Source organism: Balaenoptera ricei, chromosome 7 (genome assembly GCF_028023285.1).
Source record: "Balaenoptera ricei isolate mBalRic1 chromosome 7, mBalRic1.hap2, whole genome shotgun sequence".
In the NCBI taxonomy this organism is placed as follows: domain Eukaryota; kingdom Metazoa; phylum Chordata; class Mammalia; order Artiodactyla; family Balaenopteridae; genus Balaenoptera; species Balaenoptera ricei.
In genome coordinates this window covers 108949086-108963966 of record NC_082645.1, presented here as the reverse complement: position 1 = coordinate 108963966, position 14881 = coordinate 108949086, and the positions used below count along the sequence as shown (strand labels likewise).

At 37.5% G+C, this 14881-nt stretch overlaps 1 protein-coding gene across 1 annotated transcript in view; it reads right to left on the bottom strand.

The window, feature by feature from the left end:
- Nucleotides 1-14355, bottom strand: part of NYAP2 (neuronal tyrosine-phosphorylated phosphoinositide-3-kinase adaptor 2) — a 244088-nt gene extending 229733 nt beyond the window's left edge. The window contains exon 1 of the mRNA XM_059927443.1: nucleotides 14135-14355. Within this exon, the coding sequence (XP_059783426.1) occupies nucleotides 14135-14355 (221 nt within the window). The remainder of the gene's footprint in view (nucleotides 1-14134) is intronic.
- Nucleotides 14356-14881: the final 526 nt, after the last annotated feature.

Below are 14881 nucleotides of genomic sequence, written 5' to 3'. Positions count from 1 at the left end.
AGAAGTCATCCCCCTTCTCTTGAGAGAAGAGTCTATATGTACTCTCATTGCTATAGATACTTCTCCATTGTCTTTATAAAAAATTTCTCCATTACTGTTTGTTTTTTTTTTCTGTAAATCACAAAATTCCATCTCTCCCCAAAACAAAATAAAATTCCAGCTGCTGAAAGAATAACGTTTCCTTAAAAATGACCTATAGAATCACTTGCTTGACAAATGATTTCTAGTCCTGTTTTGTCATTTATCTCTAAAACAAATACTATTTCAATTGTGTATTATAACAGGCATTGGAACATTTCAAAAAATTTTTAGTTATATGTGACAATCTGAATAGAAGCATCCTAGGAGGTTAAGAATCCCTCTAGGAAAATTCTTAAAGACTTGAGTGTCTCCATGCAATTCTGCTTCTCTTTGAAAAAGAGCTGGATAGGTCAGTGTTATAATTACTGCATCAAGTGGTTTAAAAGGAAGAAGAGCTCTTTCCTGGTGTGAAGGGCAGGTAGATGCTTTCGTGTGGTTAGTCTCCCCGCCCCACCCACCCCCCCTACCCTCCCCCCACCCCCGGAAGCCTCAAAATAATATGAAGTTGAAATCTTTTAGTAGCATTTACACTGCCATGTTGAAAATATGTTGCTCTCCAGAAAAGAAATCAAATCACAGAGTATTTTAAAAATCATTTTAGACTGTAGCTCTTGTAGATATAAAGTAGCTATTTTATCTTCATGAGTCATTATTTCTTTCTCTGTTTAGCTTTAGCCTAAATGTTACAGCAGTTTCTTCACAGAAAGTATGTATTTCCATGAAAAGAGTAAAAAATTTAGCAGCTCATTGCCAAGAGGGGAAACTTTCAGGGTAGTTCCCTGTAAATATCCGGAAATTCATTAGTGAATTACATTTAAAATATCACATGCTATGCTAGCTTAATTACTATTCCTTTGGGAAATAGATCATCAGTGCACTGAATGAGTTCGATACAATTTGATATGACAAATGTTTCAAAACCTACTATGCGCAAGAAGCAATTTCTCTGCTCTTGGAAGCCAGTTTAATAATTAAGACTAAAACTACCAATTAGTGCATCCTTTTGAGTCTATTCATGTGCCAAAATTCTTTCAGCCCTCATATAATTTTAACAGTTTTAGGAGAAAGAACAAAAATATGTGTACATGGAGAAGATGAAACAAAATGATAAAGTAAGAAATTCACATTTGGAGTCTGGGTGTATGTGTCATTTGCAATCACTCTAAGCAAACAATCCAATTTCTTTCCTTGTGGTGCTTTCTACCTAAATGGAGGTAGATTTTTTTTGGACATGGTGCCATATGTCATTATTAATGTAGCTACATTATGTGATGAAGATGAAGGTAATAATGATGACAGTAAAAGCAATGATAGTAATGATAATAATAATAATAATACCAACAATAATGGCAGCTACCATGATATGGTGTCTACTCCACTGGTTGTTCCACGTGTATCGTATCTTTATTTCTCTTAACAATACAACAAAAGGAATATTATTATTTCTAATTAACAAATGAGTAAACTTCACTTTAAGAATTAAGGACCGCTTTATGGGTCTCACTAAAACTAAGAAGTGGAATAAACCAATCCCACCTTCTGTGCAGGGACTAGGATTTTTCCACGACTCAGTTATCCCCTCCTGTACCCACCCACACAGTTACTCTAAATTTCCATCTTACAATAGGGTGATAATCCACAGATTTATTAAAATACCCCAGGACAGGAAAAATGTCCAATGTGCATAAATTAACAAACTAATTATCTACGTCTCCATCACTTCAAAAAAGGCCATAAATGAACATGACCAACGTTAATAATTGAATCTACCCATTGTTAGAGCATTTTTTCCTTTTTAAAAATGTCAACTATTCTGCATGCCTACATCTGCCTTTCATCTTGCTTCTTAGATTATAGGACTAGGATGGTTATCTCTGCCCCAACTGGAAAGCATCTGAGAACGCGGATCACATAGGTCTTAGAATCAAGATCACTTAACTCCACTAACTCCGCACAAAGGCAGAGACCTCCAGGCAATTGTTCATGTGCTCTGGTTAAGCTACATGCTTGCCCTTTGCTGAATAAACGTTAAAAATCATCTTTCCTCAAACTTAAATGTGTGTGTATACAACGTTGTATTTTGTATATCTGTCCTGCATGCCAGGAGGGCAATTTAGCTCAAACCCTGTGATCTAGCAGTTATATTTCTAAGGTACTAGCCTACGAAAATACTTCTAAATGTGCAAAAGATAGTTTGGAAAGAATGTTTTTTATAGCATTATCTGGAATAGTTTTTAAAAAAAGGTTAGCAACCTAAAGCTCTATCATGTGGAAAGGATCGAATAAATTATACTGTACACCCTAAAAAACAGTATTCCAAATTTCTATACAATTCTTCAATCTCATACCCACAAAGTATCAAAAATGAAACACGAAATTCTTACAGATACCAACAAATCATTAAAAGCCTAATAGACATCTCAATATGCCCCAAACCTTTCTCACCAAAACCCCTTTTTTCTGCTGTCTTCACCATCCCAGCTAATGGGAATGTCATCTTTTATCTTGCTCTCACACCCCACATCCAATCTGTCACCAAATTCCATCAACTCTACCTTCAAAATGTACCTCCAATTCCACCACTTCTCCCCCATCCAGCGCTGCTGCTCCGGTCCATGCCACCATCTGTCCTTCTCGTGATGGTTTTTACAGCCTCCCAACTGATGTTCCTGATTCTGCCCCACAGAGCAGCCAGAATGATCCTCCTTTTCGTTAGAGGAGCCAGATTATGGCATTCTTTCTCCCAAAACCCTACAAAAAATTCTCATCTCATCTCAAATGTGTGGAAGCCAAAGTTTTGACAGTGACCTCGTGGCGTGTGGCCCGACAAGATCGGACCCCATTACTTCTGACCTGACCTTCTGACCCCTTGCTTGCTCCCCTCCAGCCACTCTGACCTCCTTATAGTTCCTCCCAACATGTCAGGAATGCTCCCCTCTAGGACCTCTTCTCTGGGTGTTCCTTCTTCCTAGAAATCTGTCACCCTGGAGATCCACACGACTTCTTCCCTCACTTACTTCAGGCCCTTTCTCAAATGTGACATCCGTAGTGAGTCTTTTCCTGACCCACCTGTATACCTTTGCACTCTTTCCAAACCCCTGACCCCAACGCCCTGATTTCATTTTCTTCATAGAACGTGTTGCATTTTAACTTGCTCTCTACTCTACTTGTTTATTGCCTGTCTTCCTCACCCCCCCCCCACCCACACCAGATTGTAAATCCCATGAGGGCAAGCTTTTATTTATTTATTTATTTATTTATTTATTTTACTGTTTTGTTCCCTGCTTTATCCCAAGCACCTAGAACTATGCCTGACCTATAATAGATGTTCAATAAATGCTTAATGAAAAACTTTATATAGAAACAAAATATCCATGCAACACATATAAACCTCACCCTAATAGAAAATTAGCAAGTCTTCTTGGTGAAGCTCTTCTTCACTGCTGAACCACTTCATTTCTTATTCAAACATCAGGATATGCTGAGTGGTATACTTAGTCCCAAATCAAAGACTAAAATGTAATTTACTAGTTAAAATAATGGATTTTAAATGCTGGTATTTTTATTTTTAAAACAGCTTCCTTGTACATCTTAATGAAAGTGCTTTTCTTGAAAAAATTTTTTTCTCCCTCTGCTTCCTGGCAGGCTAGTTATATTCATATTCTCGCATGGACATGAATATTCTGTCCTGTATTTCCAAATATGAATGTTATTGAGAATAACTCTAGAGGCATGTGTTCCACTCAGAGATTCATTTTGGGAGAGGGGCTTGATTTTCCGTCTATCAATTCATGATTAAAGTTAATTTCAAGGTGATCTATACATTTATAATGAAGATGTTTTCTTCAGGCTATGTCAAAGTTGGACAGAAGCCTTCGAGCTATTTTATTAACATGCTCAGCCTCTGCTCTAGCCATATCATTTGTTACATTAGACATGTTCTCTAAGCTATATTGCATTTTTAGTAGCTAAAAAAAAAATCCCCTGACTCATACCCTTGCTCAATAATAATTTCTTTTCCTTATCTGGGTTTTTAAACCTTTTCCAAAGGCCATGCTTACTTAAAGATTGAGAATATCCTCTGATAGGCTGAAGAGTATAAAGAAACAGCCCTAGACTAAAAACTATTGCCTCATTAATCTATAACCATCTCTAAATATTTAACACTACTTCTGCAAGAAAGAGTACCTTAAGTTTTCCAATGGGTTTCTTTTCAATGATTCAGGTCGCCACAGGTTTGGATGTTTGGAAGGTTCACTCTTGCTGTGATTTCCTCAGCGTAAGAAGAGCTTAATTCTCAGGCTGACTGACAGTCTCACGTGGGATTGTGTTCTAAAAAGCCCCTCCTCTTGCCAACATCTGTCTATTTATTTCAGATACAGAATAGACACTGAGCTTCTTAAAACATAAAGTGAGTGCTAGGTCCCAGATGTAATTAAAGTTGAAACAACCAGAAGTACAAATAGCTCTCAAAAAGGTATGTGAGAAGAATAAAGGCTTACCTTAACACGAGCCATTAAAGGTCCCTCTTAATGTGACCTCTAATTGCCCTGGCAGGTGATGGAGTGAGAAACCTAAAATCACATCTATTACAAATATAGATGTAATGTGAATTGTAAATAGATGAATGCTGATGTTTGTATGAATCCTCTTAAGACTGTGGTGACCCTTACTGAAAACAGGAGCCCAGCAGGACAGACACCATTTTGACTTATAAAGTGAACTGGCCCAACAGCCAAAATGGACAAATGTGGTGTCCTTAGGCTAAGTGGGGAAAGTTAATATTAATGAGCATAAGTGGTATCATTAGATATATGCTCATTAATATTAACTTTCCCCTCCAGCACTAAAAAAAAATAGAACATTTTAAATAAATCAATTCATTTAGGATTAGCCTTGTAGATTTGGCTTCTGGCTCAATATAGAGCAGTGAGGGATGAACAAGGCAAATTATTGAATTCTCTCCTCTAATCGTATGGTCCTATGAATAAAAATCTCCCCGTGCATTTGGTATTCTAACAAAAATTACTCCAATGTCTGGATATCTTATTTAGCTTTGAAAAAAGAAATCTGGATGCACAATTTTAGCAACAACAAAAAAATAAGCAAAGCAGCTTGTGGTCCTCTGAAATGATTAATAGAAAAGTGATTGGAATTAATCACAAACACAAGAGGAAGCTGAAATTAGAGAGGGTTATTAAGATATTCTCTGCTGTTTAATCTCACCCCCTTATCAACACATTAACCTTGTTTTCTCTGCCTGTGCTCTGAGTCCTACAGCAAAATTAGGTCAGAAATTCACATCAGATCAGATCAGCTGATTCATTCCAGCAAGACCCTGACACGCTGCAGATTTGGGTTTCATTCTAGATAGGAGTATGGCTGAGGGCTTTGGGGGTTTGTTCCCTATGCTCTAAGCATAGGAGATAGAGCTGGCTGTAGAGTATTTCTAAATATTCTAAGCTAGCTGTAGAGTATTTCTGAAAGTTTCTGAACCCTGTTTCATTTAACGGTCCTCACTTCACCTGAACAAAATGAACATCCATTTTCATACACAAATAGAGCATTTCATTTTTCTACATACCTGCAATTAAATCAAACCCAGTGAGATTACCTATTCGTGACCAAAGTAGCTATTCACGTTGCACTGAACAGATATATTGCTCGCTAAAGTGTACTTCAGTAAATGCTCCCTATTTCCATAAAGTCTGTCACAAATCATGAGTATGATTCCAGAAGCCATAACTATCTAAATAGGATTTATGTAACTGTTAACATTTCTCTAATAAGAGCTCTCAATGTAATTATGTATTTGGGTAATCATTTAAAATATTAACCAGTTCTAAACTTTGGTATCAGAATCATTTGCTTTTTAAGTAACAATGCTTTAGTAAAGGGAAAGCAATTTTTTTTTAATTTTTACTTTTTTTTTCTGTATTGTCTAAAGGATGAACTTTCCTGGTGCTTTGTTTCTCTTTGACTAACAGAGATACTGAAACCTTCAAATTTAAATAACTTCCAAGTATATATCCTAATATACAAATGCATGTATTTTTTTAAAGGAGCTGTAACTAATCTAATTCCATTTCTGACTGTCACTTTTAAACAGGAAATATAACCTCATATAGATCCCTTGAGGGCATCCACAGGGAATAGAGACATTCCTAATCAGCTTAAGTAGTCCTTTGTGTCAGAACCACTTTGCTAAAGTCCAGAGCTGTCTTCCGGACTTGCAATGTTTGGGAGAATTTCACTAATGTAGCATTTGTTTTATTAGAAAAAAAAATTCAACCCCTTTCTACAATAGAAAAAATACTCAGAAAGACATGTACTGGGAACACATTTTCTTGTTGCTTTTTATTTAAGGGATATGTCCTATATTGTTTTCAAAATACTGTGGCTAATAGTAAAATGAGACAATGCAGGTACTAGCTCCAGAATCCAGATAGAAAAACTCACATGAAGGGAAGCCTCAAACCTAAGCATGCATCGTTTAGTATACCAGATGATCTTTTATTGCCCCTCTTCCTCAGTGAATATCCTTACTGGATGTCCTAAACAAGATGTTTCCTGTAAAGAGTGAATCTCCAAAGCAGATGTATGTTCACAGGTACACACAGGTACTGCCTTACAGGTTGTTTGTAACCAGACTGTTCTCATTGGTCAGTTGCCTCCTTCTTAATGGCTAGTGCCTATGTGTGTCAATGGTTCAATATACCTATCATCTCTGTGTCTTAAACATCCCTCTTCACCCACACACATGACAAACTAGGGTTTGGTAACCCATCTCAAGTGATCTCACTCGTTTGAAACTGTAGGTTTTGCATGTTTGTTTTCTAATAAGCTTTTTAATAAAAAATAAAATCTTATTTAACAGTGCCTGCAGAAAACCATTAGAATTTAAAATAGCAGAAATGATGAGCTACTGAAATATTTTTTCATTCTCCATTAACTTTTCGCCTTTGAGTCTATCTCTCTCTTTCTTTCTCACCAAATGTTATTTGGAGCTGTTAAGAAAAGTACTAACAAACAGTATCACTTTTTATTTATTTGAAATGTTTCACCCAATAAGACTTTTCAGTAAAATCCCATTTGAGAAATGGAAGTGAAGGTACAAGAAAGTTAGTAGTGACAAAGGACTCAAGTTAGTTTAAAAATCAGGAATTGGGCTCAGAAAGCTTAAGTGACTTAGAACACTGAGAATGTGAGGAGGGTATTCCTTTTCTAAGGGCTCAGTGTTTTAAGTTTCCCAGCTTCAACACAAAAGGCATTTCAGCACATATGTGATCTAGAAGGTCAATCATATGAAATCCTATTTCCATTTTTTAAGAAATCCCTGGCAGTCTGCACATTTCTGAAATTGCAACTGGCGTATTTCACAGAGAATTATCATCAATGCCTTTTCAAGGTCAAAAATGCTCCATCTTTAGATTTTTCAGCATTTATATCCTGTATATTAAATCATAGTATATATTAAAGAAGGCATTCAGCAGACGTGATAAAGAATTTTAATTGATTAGACTGTGTTCATTAACGTCATGTTAAATTTTCCCTACAACTTGACATAAATTGCATGTTCAAAGTATTAAATTATGTGTGAAATTTAGATGTGGGTATTCTGCTTTGGTTGCCATCTCTGGAACCTCAGAATTCCTGTGTGGCCGGAATCTTGCTAAGGAATTTTCAAAAATCTTAAAAATACACTTCCTATTAGGAACGTTGTTGAAGCAATTCTAAAAATGTACTGTGAGAATATTCTATATAATATTTAAAATTTATTATATTTTTAAATTGTCAGAATCCCAGAATACTGGTCAACATATGAACAAAACAAAAATTAAATTTGAACATTTCAACAGGTACTGAGATGGAATAACTTGAGATATCCACAGCTAGCCCCACTCAAAGTCAGGGAGGACTTTAGTCTCCTCCTGCTGCCCAATCACGACATTTTTGGCTCCTTTCATGTTTCTCTCTCCAACTCTTCCCACGACAACATCCAGAGACTTCTATGTATGTCCTCACACTGTGCCTGGGCCCTGCTTTTGTAAAAGAAAGTCATCTGGGCAACATGGATGGACCTAGAGATCATAATACTAAGTGAAGTAAGCCAGACAGAGAAAGATAAATATCCTATGATATCACTTATATGTGGAATCTAAACAAAAATGATACAAATGAACTTATTTACAAAACAGAAACAGACTCACAGACTGAAAACAAACTTATAGTTGCTAAAGGGGAAAGGAGGGGAGGGATAAATTAGGAATTCGGGATTAACAGATACACACTACTATATATAAAATAGATAAACAACAAGGACCTACTGTAGAGCACAGAGAACTATATTCAATATTTTGTAATAATGTATAAAGGAAAAGAATCTGAAAAATTATATATATATTCACTTTGCTGTACACCTGAGACATTGTAAATCAATGTCTTCATAAATAAAAACAATGTCTTCAATAAAAAACAACAACAACCACAACAAAAAATAAACAAAAAAGAAAGTCATCTGAGAAGTCTCAAAGTTTAAGAGATTTTACTAGTAATTTTTCTCTTCCAAAGATATTTGCACTTTAAATTAGGATTCCAGAAAACATTTGGGGGAAAGAGTGTAGGAAAGAGTGGGGAGGAGTTACTGATAGCAAGATACATACTACGTCTTTCAGTTCCTAGCATGTGTGATACCTATGGTACAGTAATAAAATGGTGTTTGAGGAGCCAGGTTTGGGGCCGTCACACAGAATTAGTCATCCGTTCATTCATCACTCAGTCACCTGTACATCGTGGCTGAACAGTCTGTGCTCCTATCTGAAATACTTGAGATCCCATCCCTTCCCACCTACTCAAGGACATAATCACAGTAATTTTTCCTTCCCCCTCCTAAGTCGTTAACATTTCCTTTTCTACTGTAATCTTTCATATCAGCATTTCAGATAAGCTAGTTTTTGCTCTGCTTAAAGGGAAAAACCAGAAAAACAGAACACTATAGACCTCTCTTCCCCCTTCAACTACTCTCCATATTTGTGAATTTTGTTTAACCTCGAAAGTTCCTAAAATAGTTCACTATTCCTCTCTTCCTTGTTTCAATTCCTCTTTTCGCATCCCCTTGTGAACATGACTCCACTGGGTTTTGTCTCCAGACCTCCACCAAAACTGTTCTCGTCAACAACACCAATGTAGTAAAAGGCATTGTTCAATCCTCAGGATTCAATATATTTGATCTACCAGTAAAATCTCTCTCTCTTCTTTAATCACTTTTGTCATTTCACTCTGAGGCAACACCCACCTTGGTGATTCTTCTCTTATCCCACTAGCTGTTCTTACTGGATTCTTCTACTGTTCCTGTCATGTAAACAATTAGGTGTCCCAAGGAACAGTCATGTGTGTTTTTATCCTCTCTATCTAATTTTATGTCCTAGGTATCCTTAACTAGGCTCATGATTGTAAAAAATCTATGACTCTCATATTAAAACCTCCAGTTTTGATCTCCATCATGAGCTCTGGATCCAACTGCCTATCCAGAATTCTCCACTTGAACATCTAAAAGGGCTCTCAGCACTGGCTTATGAAAGCTGAACTCCCATTCCCCCACCATTTAAACTAAATTTGCTCCTGTTCTAGTCTTTACCCTTTCATTAAGTGGAAGCAGCATTCTTCTAGTTGTTTCAGGAAAAACGAGACATAACATAACAACAACAGAACCAGAACAGCAAGGAAACAAACTTGAGAGCCATCTTCAATTCCTTTCTCTTATTCAACTTCTACGTCTCATCAATTAGAAAATTTTACTGGTGTCCCAAATTTTAGCATTTTATGCCACATTTACTATTACCACCCTGGTCCAAACTACCATCATCTCTCACTTGAATTACTGCAAAAACTTTCTCTCTGAATTCCCTGCATCCAACTATGCCCTGTCCATCTGTTCAACACATAGAAACCAGAGTAATCCTTGTTAAAAAGGGCAGTTAGGGCATGCCATACCTCTGCTCAAGAAATCTTCAATGAATATATTTTTTTCTTTTAGAGTAAAACATGAACTTATAACGCTCTACATTACCTGGTGGCCCCACTACCAGTCAAACTTACACCCCTTCCAATCTTTGCTTGGTCACTACACGACACCTTCCCTTCTTGGAACACATCAAACTTGTTGTTTCCTCTGTCTAGAATTCTCTTCCCCAGACAGCCAGGTGGCTCATGTCTCTGGCAACAGGCTCCCAATGTCTAATGTCTCTGCTCAGATGTTATTGGATTTCAGAGGTCTTCCCTGGCCTCTATTCTTATTGCCCTCACCCTGCTTTATTTTACAGTGTAAAAATTTATTACCACCTATCATATATATTTATTTATACTTATTTCTTTCATGTTGCCTCTCTTTCTCCCTTCTCTCAGAATATAGTTCTTTTATAACCAGGAACTTTGTTCTGTTCATTGCTGTCTCATAAAGGTCTAGAACATTTCCTGGCACTTAGTAAGGTTTCAATAAATATTTCACCAATGAATGAATACACTTAGCAGCAAGTTGTTTATTGAACAATAAGTTGGCTTCAGATTCTGTTCTAAGAACTGTATATACAAATAGTCATTCTTCTCACGAAACTTACATTGTAACTTGAACATCAGCAGCCATGTCACATATTGTGTGCATTGTTTGCTCATTGTCTCTAATCACCTTGACCGCAGGTGAGAGATGCCCTATCTAGCTCACTGGTTCAGCATCATTTCTTACTTCCAGGATTAAAGCCTCTATGCCTGACCCCTTATTTCATGGGTGGAGTCAGAATTCAACTTGAACATCAGCTCACTTTACTAGGACCTGGCAGTCTGTTGACCTCTAGTTGGTGTCCCCATGCTTGGGAAGTTGGTTTATTCTTCAACTCTACCCACATCTACTGACAAATTCTGAATAGCCTCATCATCTAAAATGCCACCATCACTAGGTCGCTGTGACATAAGGTACACACATTTATAACTCTCCTGTGGGTAACACCAACTACTGTGGCAACAACAGCCTTACAAGCAACATTGCTATGGAACCTTAAGAGTAAGCTGGCTTCAGGCATACCTACTCCCACATCTCTGGCTTATGTGCTGCCATGGAAACAATGAAAGTGCACAGTAAGTGAACATCTATCTCATCAAATGCCAGATCCTAGAAGGCTCTTGCTTCTTCCTGCTACCAGTGGGTTCTTCGTTTTCCTCCTAATCTGATTATAGAAAGATAAACTGCTAATTTAAAACTGACAAGTAGGGATTTCCCTGGTGGCATAGGGGTTAAGAATCTGCCTGCCAATGCAAGGGACATGGGTTCGAGCCCTGGTCCAGGAAGATCCCACATCCCACATGCCACAGAGCAACTAGGCCCATGCACCATAACTACTGAGCCTGCGCTCTAGAGCCCGGAGCCACAACTACTGAGCCCGCATGCCACAACTGCTGAGGCCCGCGCGCCTGACTCCTGCGCTCACCGCAATGAGAAACCCGCACACCGCAACGAAGAGTGGCCCCCACTCTCTGCAACTAGAGAAAGCCCGTGTGCAGCAACGAAGACTCAACACAGCCAATAAATAAATAAATAAATTTATTAAAAAATAAAACTGACAAGTACCTTTTTTTCTCCCCTCTTTGAATCTTTACTTATTTGATACAAGAAAGAACACTCATACTCAGAAGAACTGTTTCAAACAAGACATCGACATTGATTAAACATGCACACACCCATACACACACACACACACACACACACACACACAGGGTGGGTGACTTCTCCTGCCCTTACTCTGTTCTTAAGCAGGGCTAGACTACAGTTTGATATTGTGTTGACAGTGTGATGTGGAAGCAAAATTGTCCAGATCATTTGGGACTTTTTCAATTCAGTGTGTGACCTGAACTATCTTTATGTTTATGGCTTGTAATATAATTCTAGAGTTAATGTAGCAGGAACTAACACAAAATTTACTTAACTGAATTTCCTGGACCTCATGTACTATGCAATGACAGGGTTTTGCTGTGTCTCCACCTACCTAAATTCCAGCCCCTGTCCCCTGGACTTTTGACTTCTTGGAATTGTTGGTTATGCCCCTTTGAACACTTGACCACTTAAAATGAGTCATTTTTATTTTCTTCATATCTATGGATCTTTAGATAGAAACTTTCTGAGGTTGTTGATGAAACACAGAAGCTAATAATACAGTGATAAGCACCCTGGGGTGCTCTGTACAATCTAATAGAACTATTCAGCAAATAATTCTGTCTCTATGCTTAGAGAAAAGAGTGAATTATGTTTAATGGCAAGATTGGGAAACTTTAGATTTTAGAGATGAAGTTATTTTAAAAATCATGTAGGATAACCTTTTTTGTTCTGAGTTTCAGAAACCTTAGACTCACAAAAGTAAATTAAAATGTTTACATATATATAGAAGTTCAGGGCTTCCCTGGTGGTGCAGTGGTTAAGAATCTGCCTGCCAATGCAGGGGACACAGGTTCGAGCCCTGGTCTGGGAAGATCCCAATGCCTCGGAGCAACTAAACCCACATGCCACAACTACTGAGCCTGTGCTCTAGAGCCAGAGCTCTGCAACGAGAGAAGCCCCAGCAATGAGAAGCCCGTGGGCGCCGCAACGAAGAGTAGCCCCTGCTTGCCCGAAGACCCAATGCAGCCAAAAATAAATAAATAAAATAAATAAATGTATTAAAAAAAATACATCTTTGTTAAAAAAAAAAAGTTCATCAGAGGTACTTAGCAGAATAAAAAAAGTTGTTCTAAGAAAGGGCACTTAGTGCATCCTAGAAAGGAACCTGTGATACCAACTAAAATTAAGTAGAAATAAAAAATAACATATCTCAAAATAACATCTGCAATTATGAACATGTTTATCAAGCATGCCATTTTACAAATCTTTGTATACCTGGTAATAGAATAGATTTCCATTTGAATAGTCCAGAGAAAAAAGATTACACTCTTTCAACTAACCTTGTACAAAATTTCCAAATCTCTCACCCTCTTTCCCTCTCTCTTCCTTCCCACCCTCTCATACAGAGTTGTTTGCCATTAAATGATTGGAATAGTGCATCCTTACCTAGCTTCTTGATAAGAATCAATAGTTTACCTTAAAAGAATATGTTCTTTTCCTTCATATCATAGTGTTCACAGAGAGTAAGCAAAAGGATTAATTCCAGATTAGATGAAAAATCCACCAACTGACTATCAAAATAGCTTACTATTACCATTCGGTTATCCGGGCAATTGATGGATTAATTTCCTAAATTCTGTCTCTTTGCACTTAGTAAATGGACTCCATTGAAGAAATAGGACTCCATCAAACACATATCTCTACCTGTAACCCCGCAACACATACACTCAGAAAATATTGCAACATTTTTTGGAAAAATCAAAAGATGTGTATCCTTACTTTGGTCTCAGCACGCTAGGGAAGTTAGCCTCCATTTGGAGGCTGCATCGGGACTCATTTGCTTGTAGCAGGTACGTTTTGCAGCATAAAAGTCATTTCATTTGAACAAACCTGGGGCACTTGGTACCAGACAAGAGATGTAATAGCCACAGAATTCTACACAGAGGGCACACACTGAGGATTCCACTTCAGAAACTCACATAATTCTAATTCTTGACAAGTCTTCTCATAATCTAGGAAGGTGGTGAACTCTCTTACAAGATAAGGATGATACAAAGACCATTATATATGGGGATTTTCATTAAATATTAAAGTGTGGGTTCCCTGAATCTTTTATCGAGAGATTGTTCAGTATGAACTTTTATTTAGAGGAAACTGAATTCTTTCCCTACCCTGTCTGCGTCTCCATACTCACGACACAAAAGTAAACAACTTTTGTTAACTAAGGCAAGTGTCCTGTCAGTAGGGTGCATTGTGTTTTCATCATAGTTGAGAAGACATTTTCACTTTGTCTCCTCAAGTCTAACTTTGACAAACCTCTTCTTGACCAGGTGACAGCATCACAGCCTCTGCAGAACTCACAGAGACCCTGAGGTGTGCAAAACTCAGAACGCTTTCATTTATACTTACCGTTTTATTGCTTCTTCTTGTCTTCGGCGTTTTTCATTCTTTTCCTTCAAGTAGGCCAGGTTTGTTTCATTTCTCAAGCGATCATTTTCTCGAGCAATGTCTGATGCATTCTGAATAACCAATCCGTCGTAGGCCTTCATCCCCATATCCTCAATATACTGGAGAAATGTGTCCAGAGGGTCTTCCTCAGGATTAGAACTCATCATCCTGGAGGATTTCATGTGAAAAGGAACACTTCCTGTGGGATGAGAACACATTTTACCTTCATCAAAGATGTGGATAAAAGCAAGGTGCTGCTTATTCTCTTAACATCTTGTCAGCCCCAAACTCCAATGATTATGGCGGGATCTACTTGGAGAAAATGTCTCATTAGAAATTACAGTCAGAGTATTTAAAGTTAATATTAAATGAATGTTGCCTGGGTAGCAAACACTTCTTCAAAGCACCAAAAGTAGCAAATCAAAGGCTAAAGATCTCGCGCTGAAAGGTGATGTGAGGGTGCAAATATCTGGGGGAAGAAAAACGTTAAGTTTATGTAAACAGAGTCATGATTTTGCTTCTCAAAAATGTGTTCATATACTAATAAGATACAGTAGAACCAAGGTTCATTTTTTTCTGATTACTACAAAGACTTTTCTGTTCAATTTCAAATAAAATGGTGTAATTATTTGGAATGAACTTTTTTAAAAAAATAAATTTACTTATTTAATTTGGCTGCATTGGGTCTTTGTTGCCATGCGTGGGCTT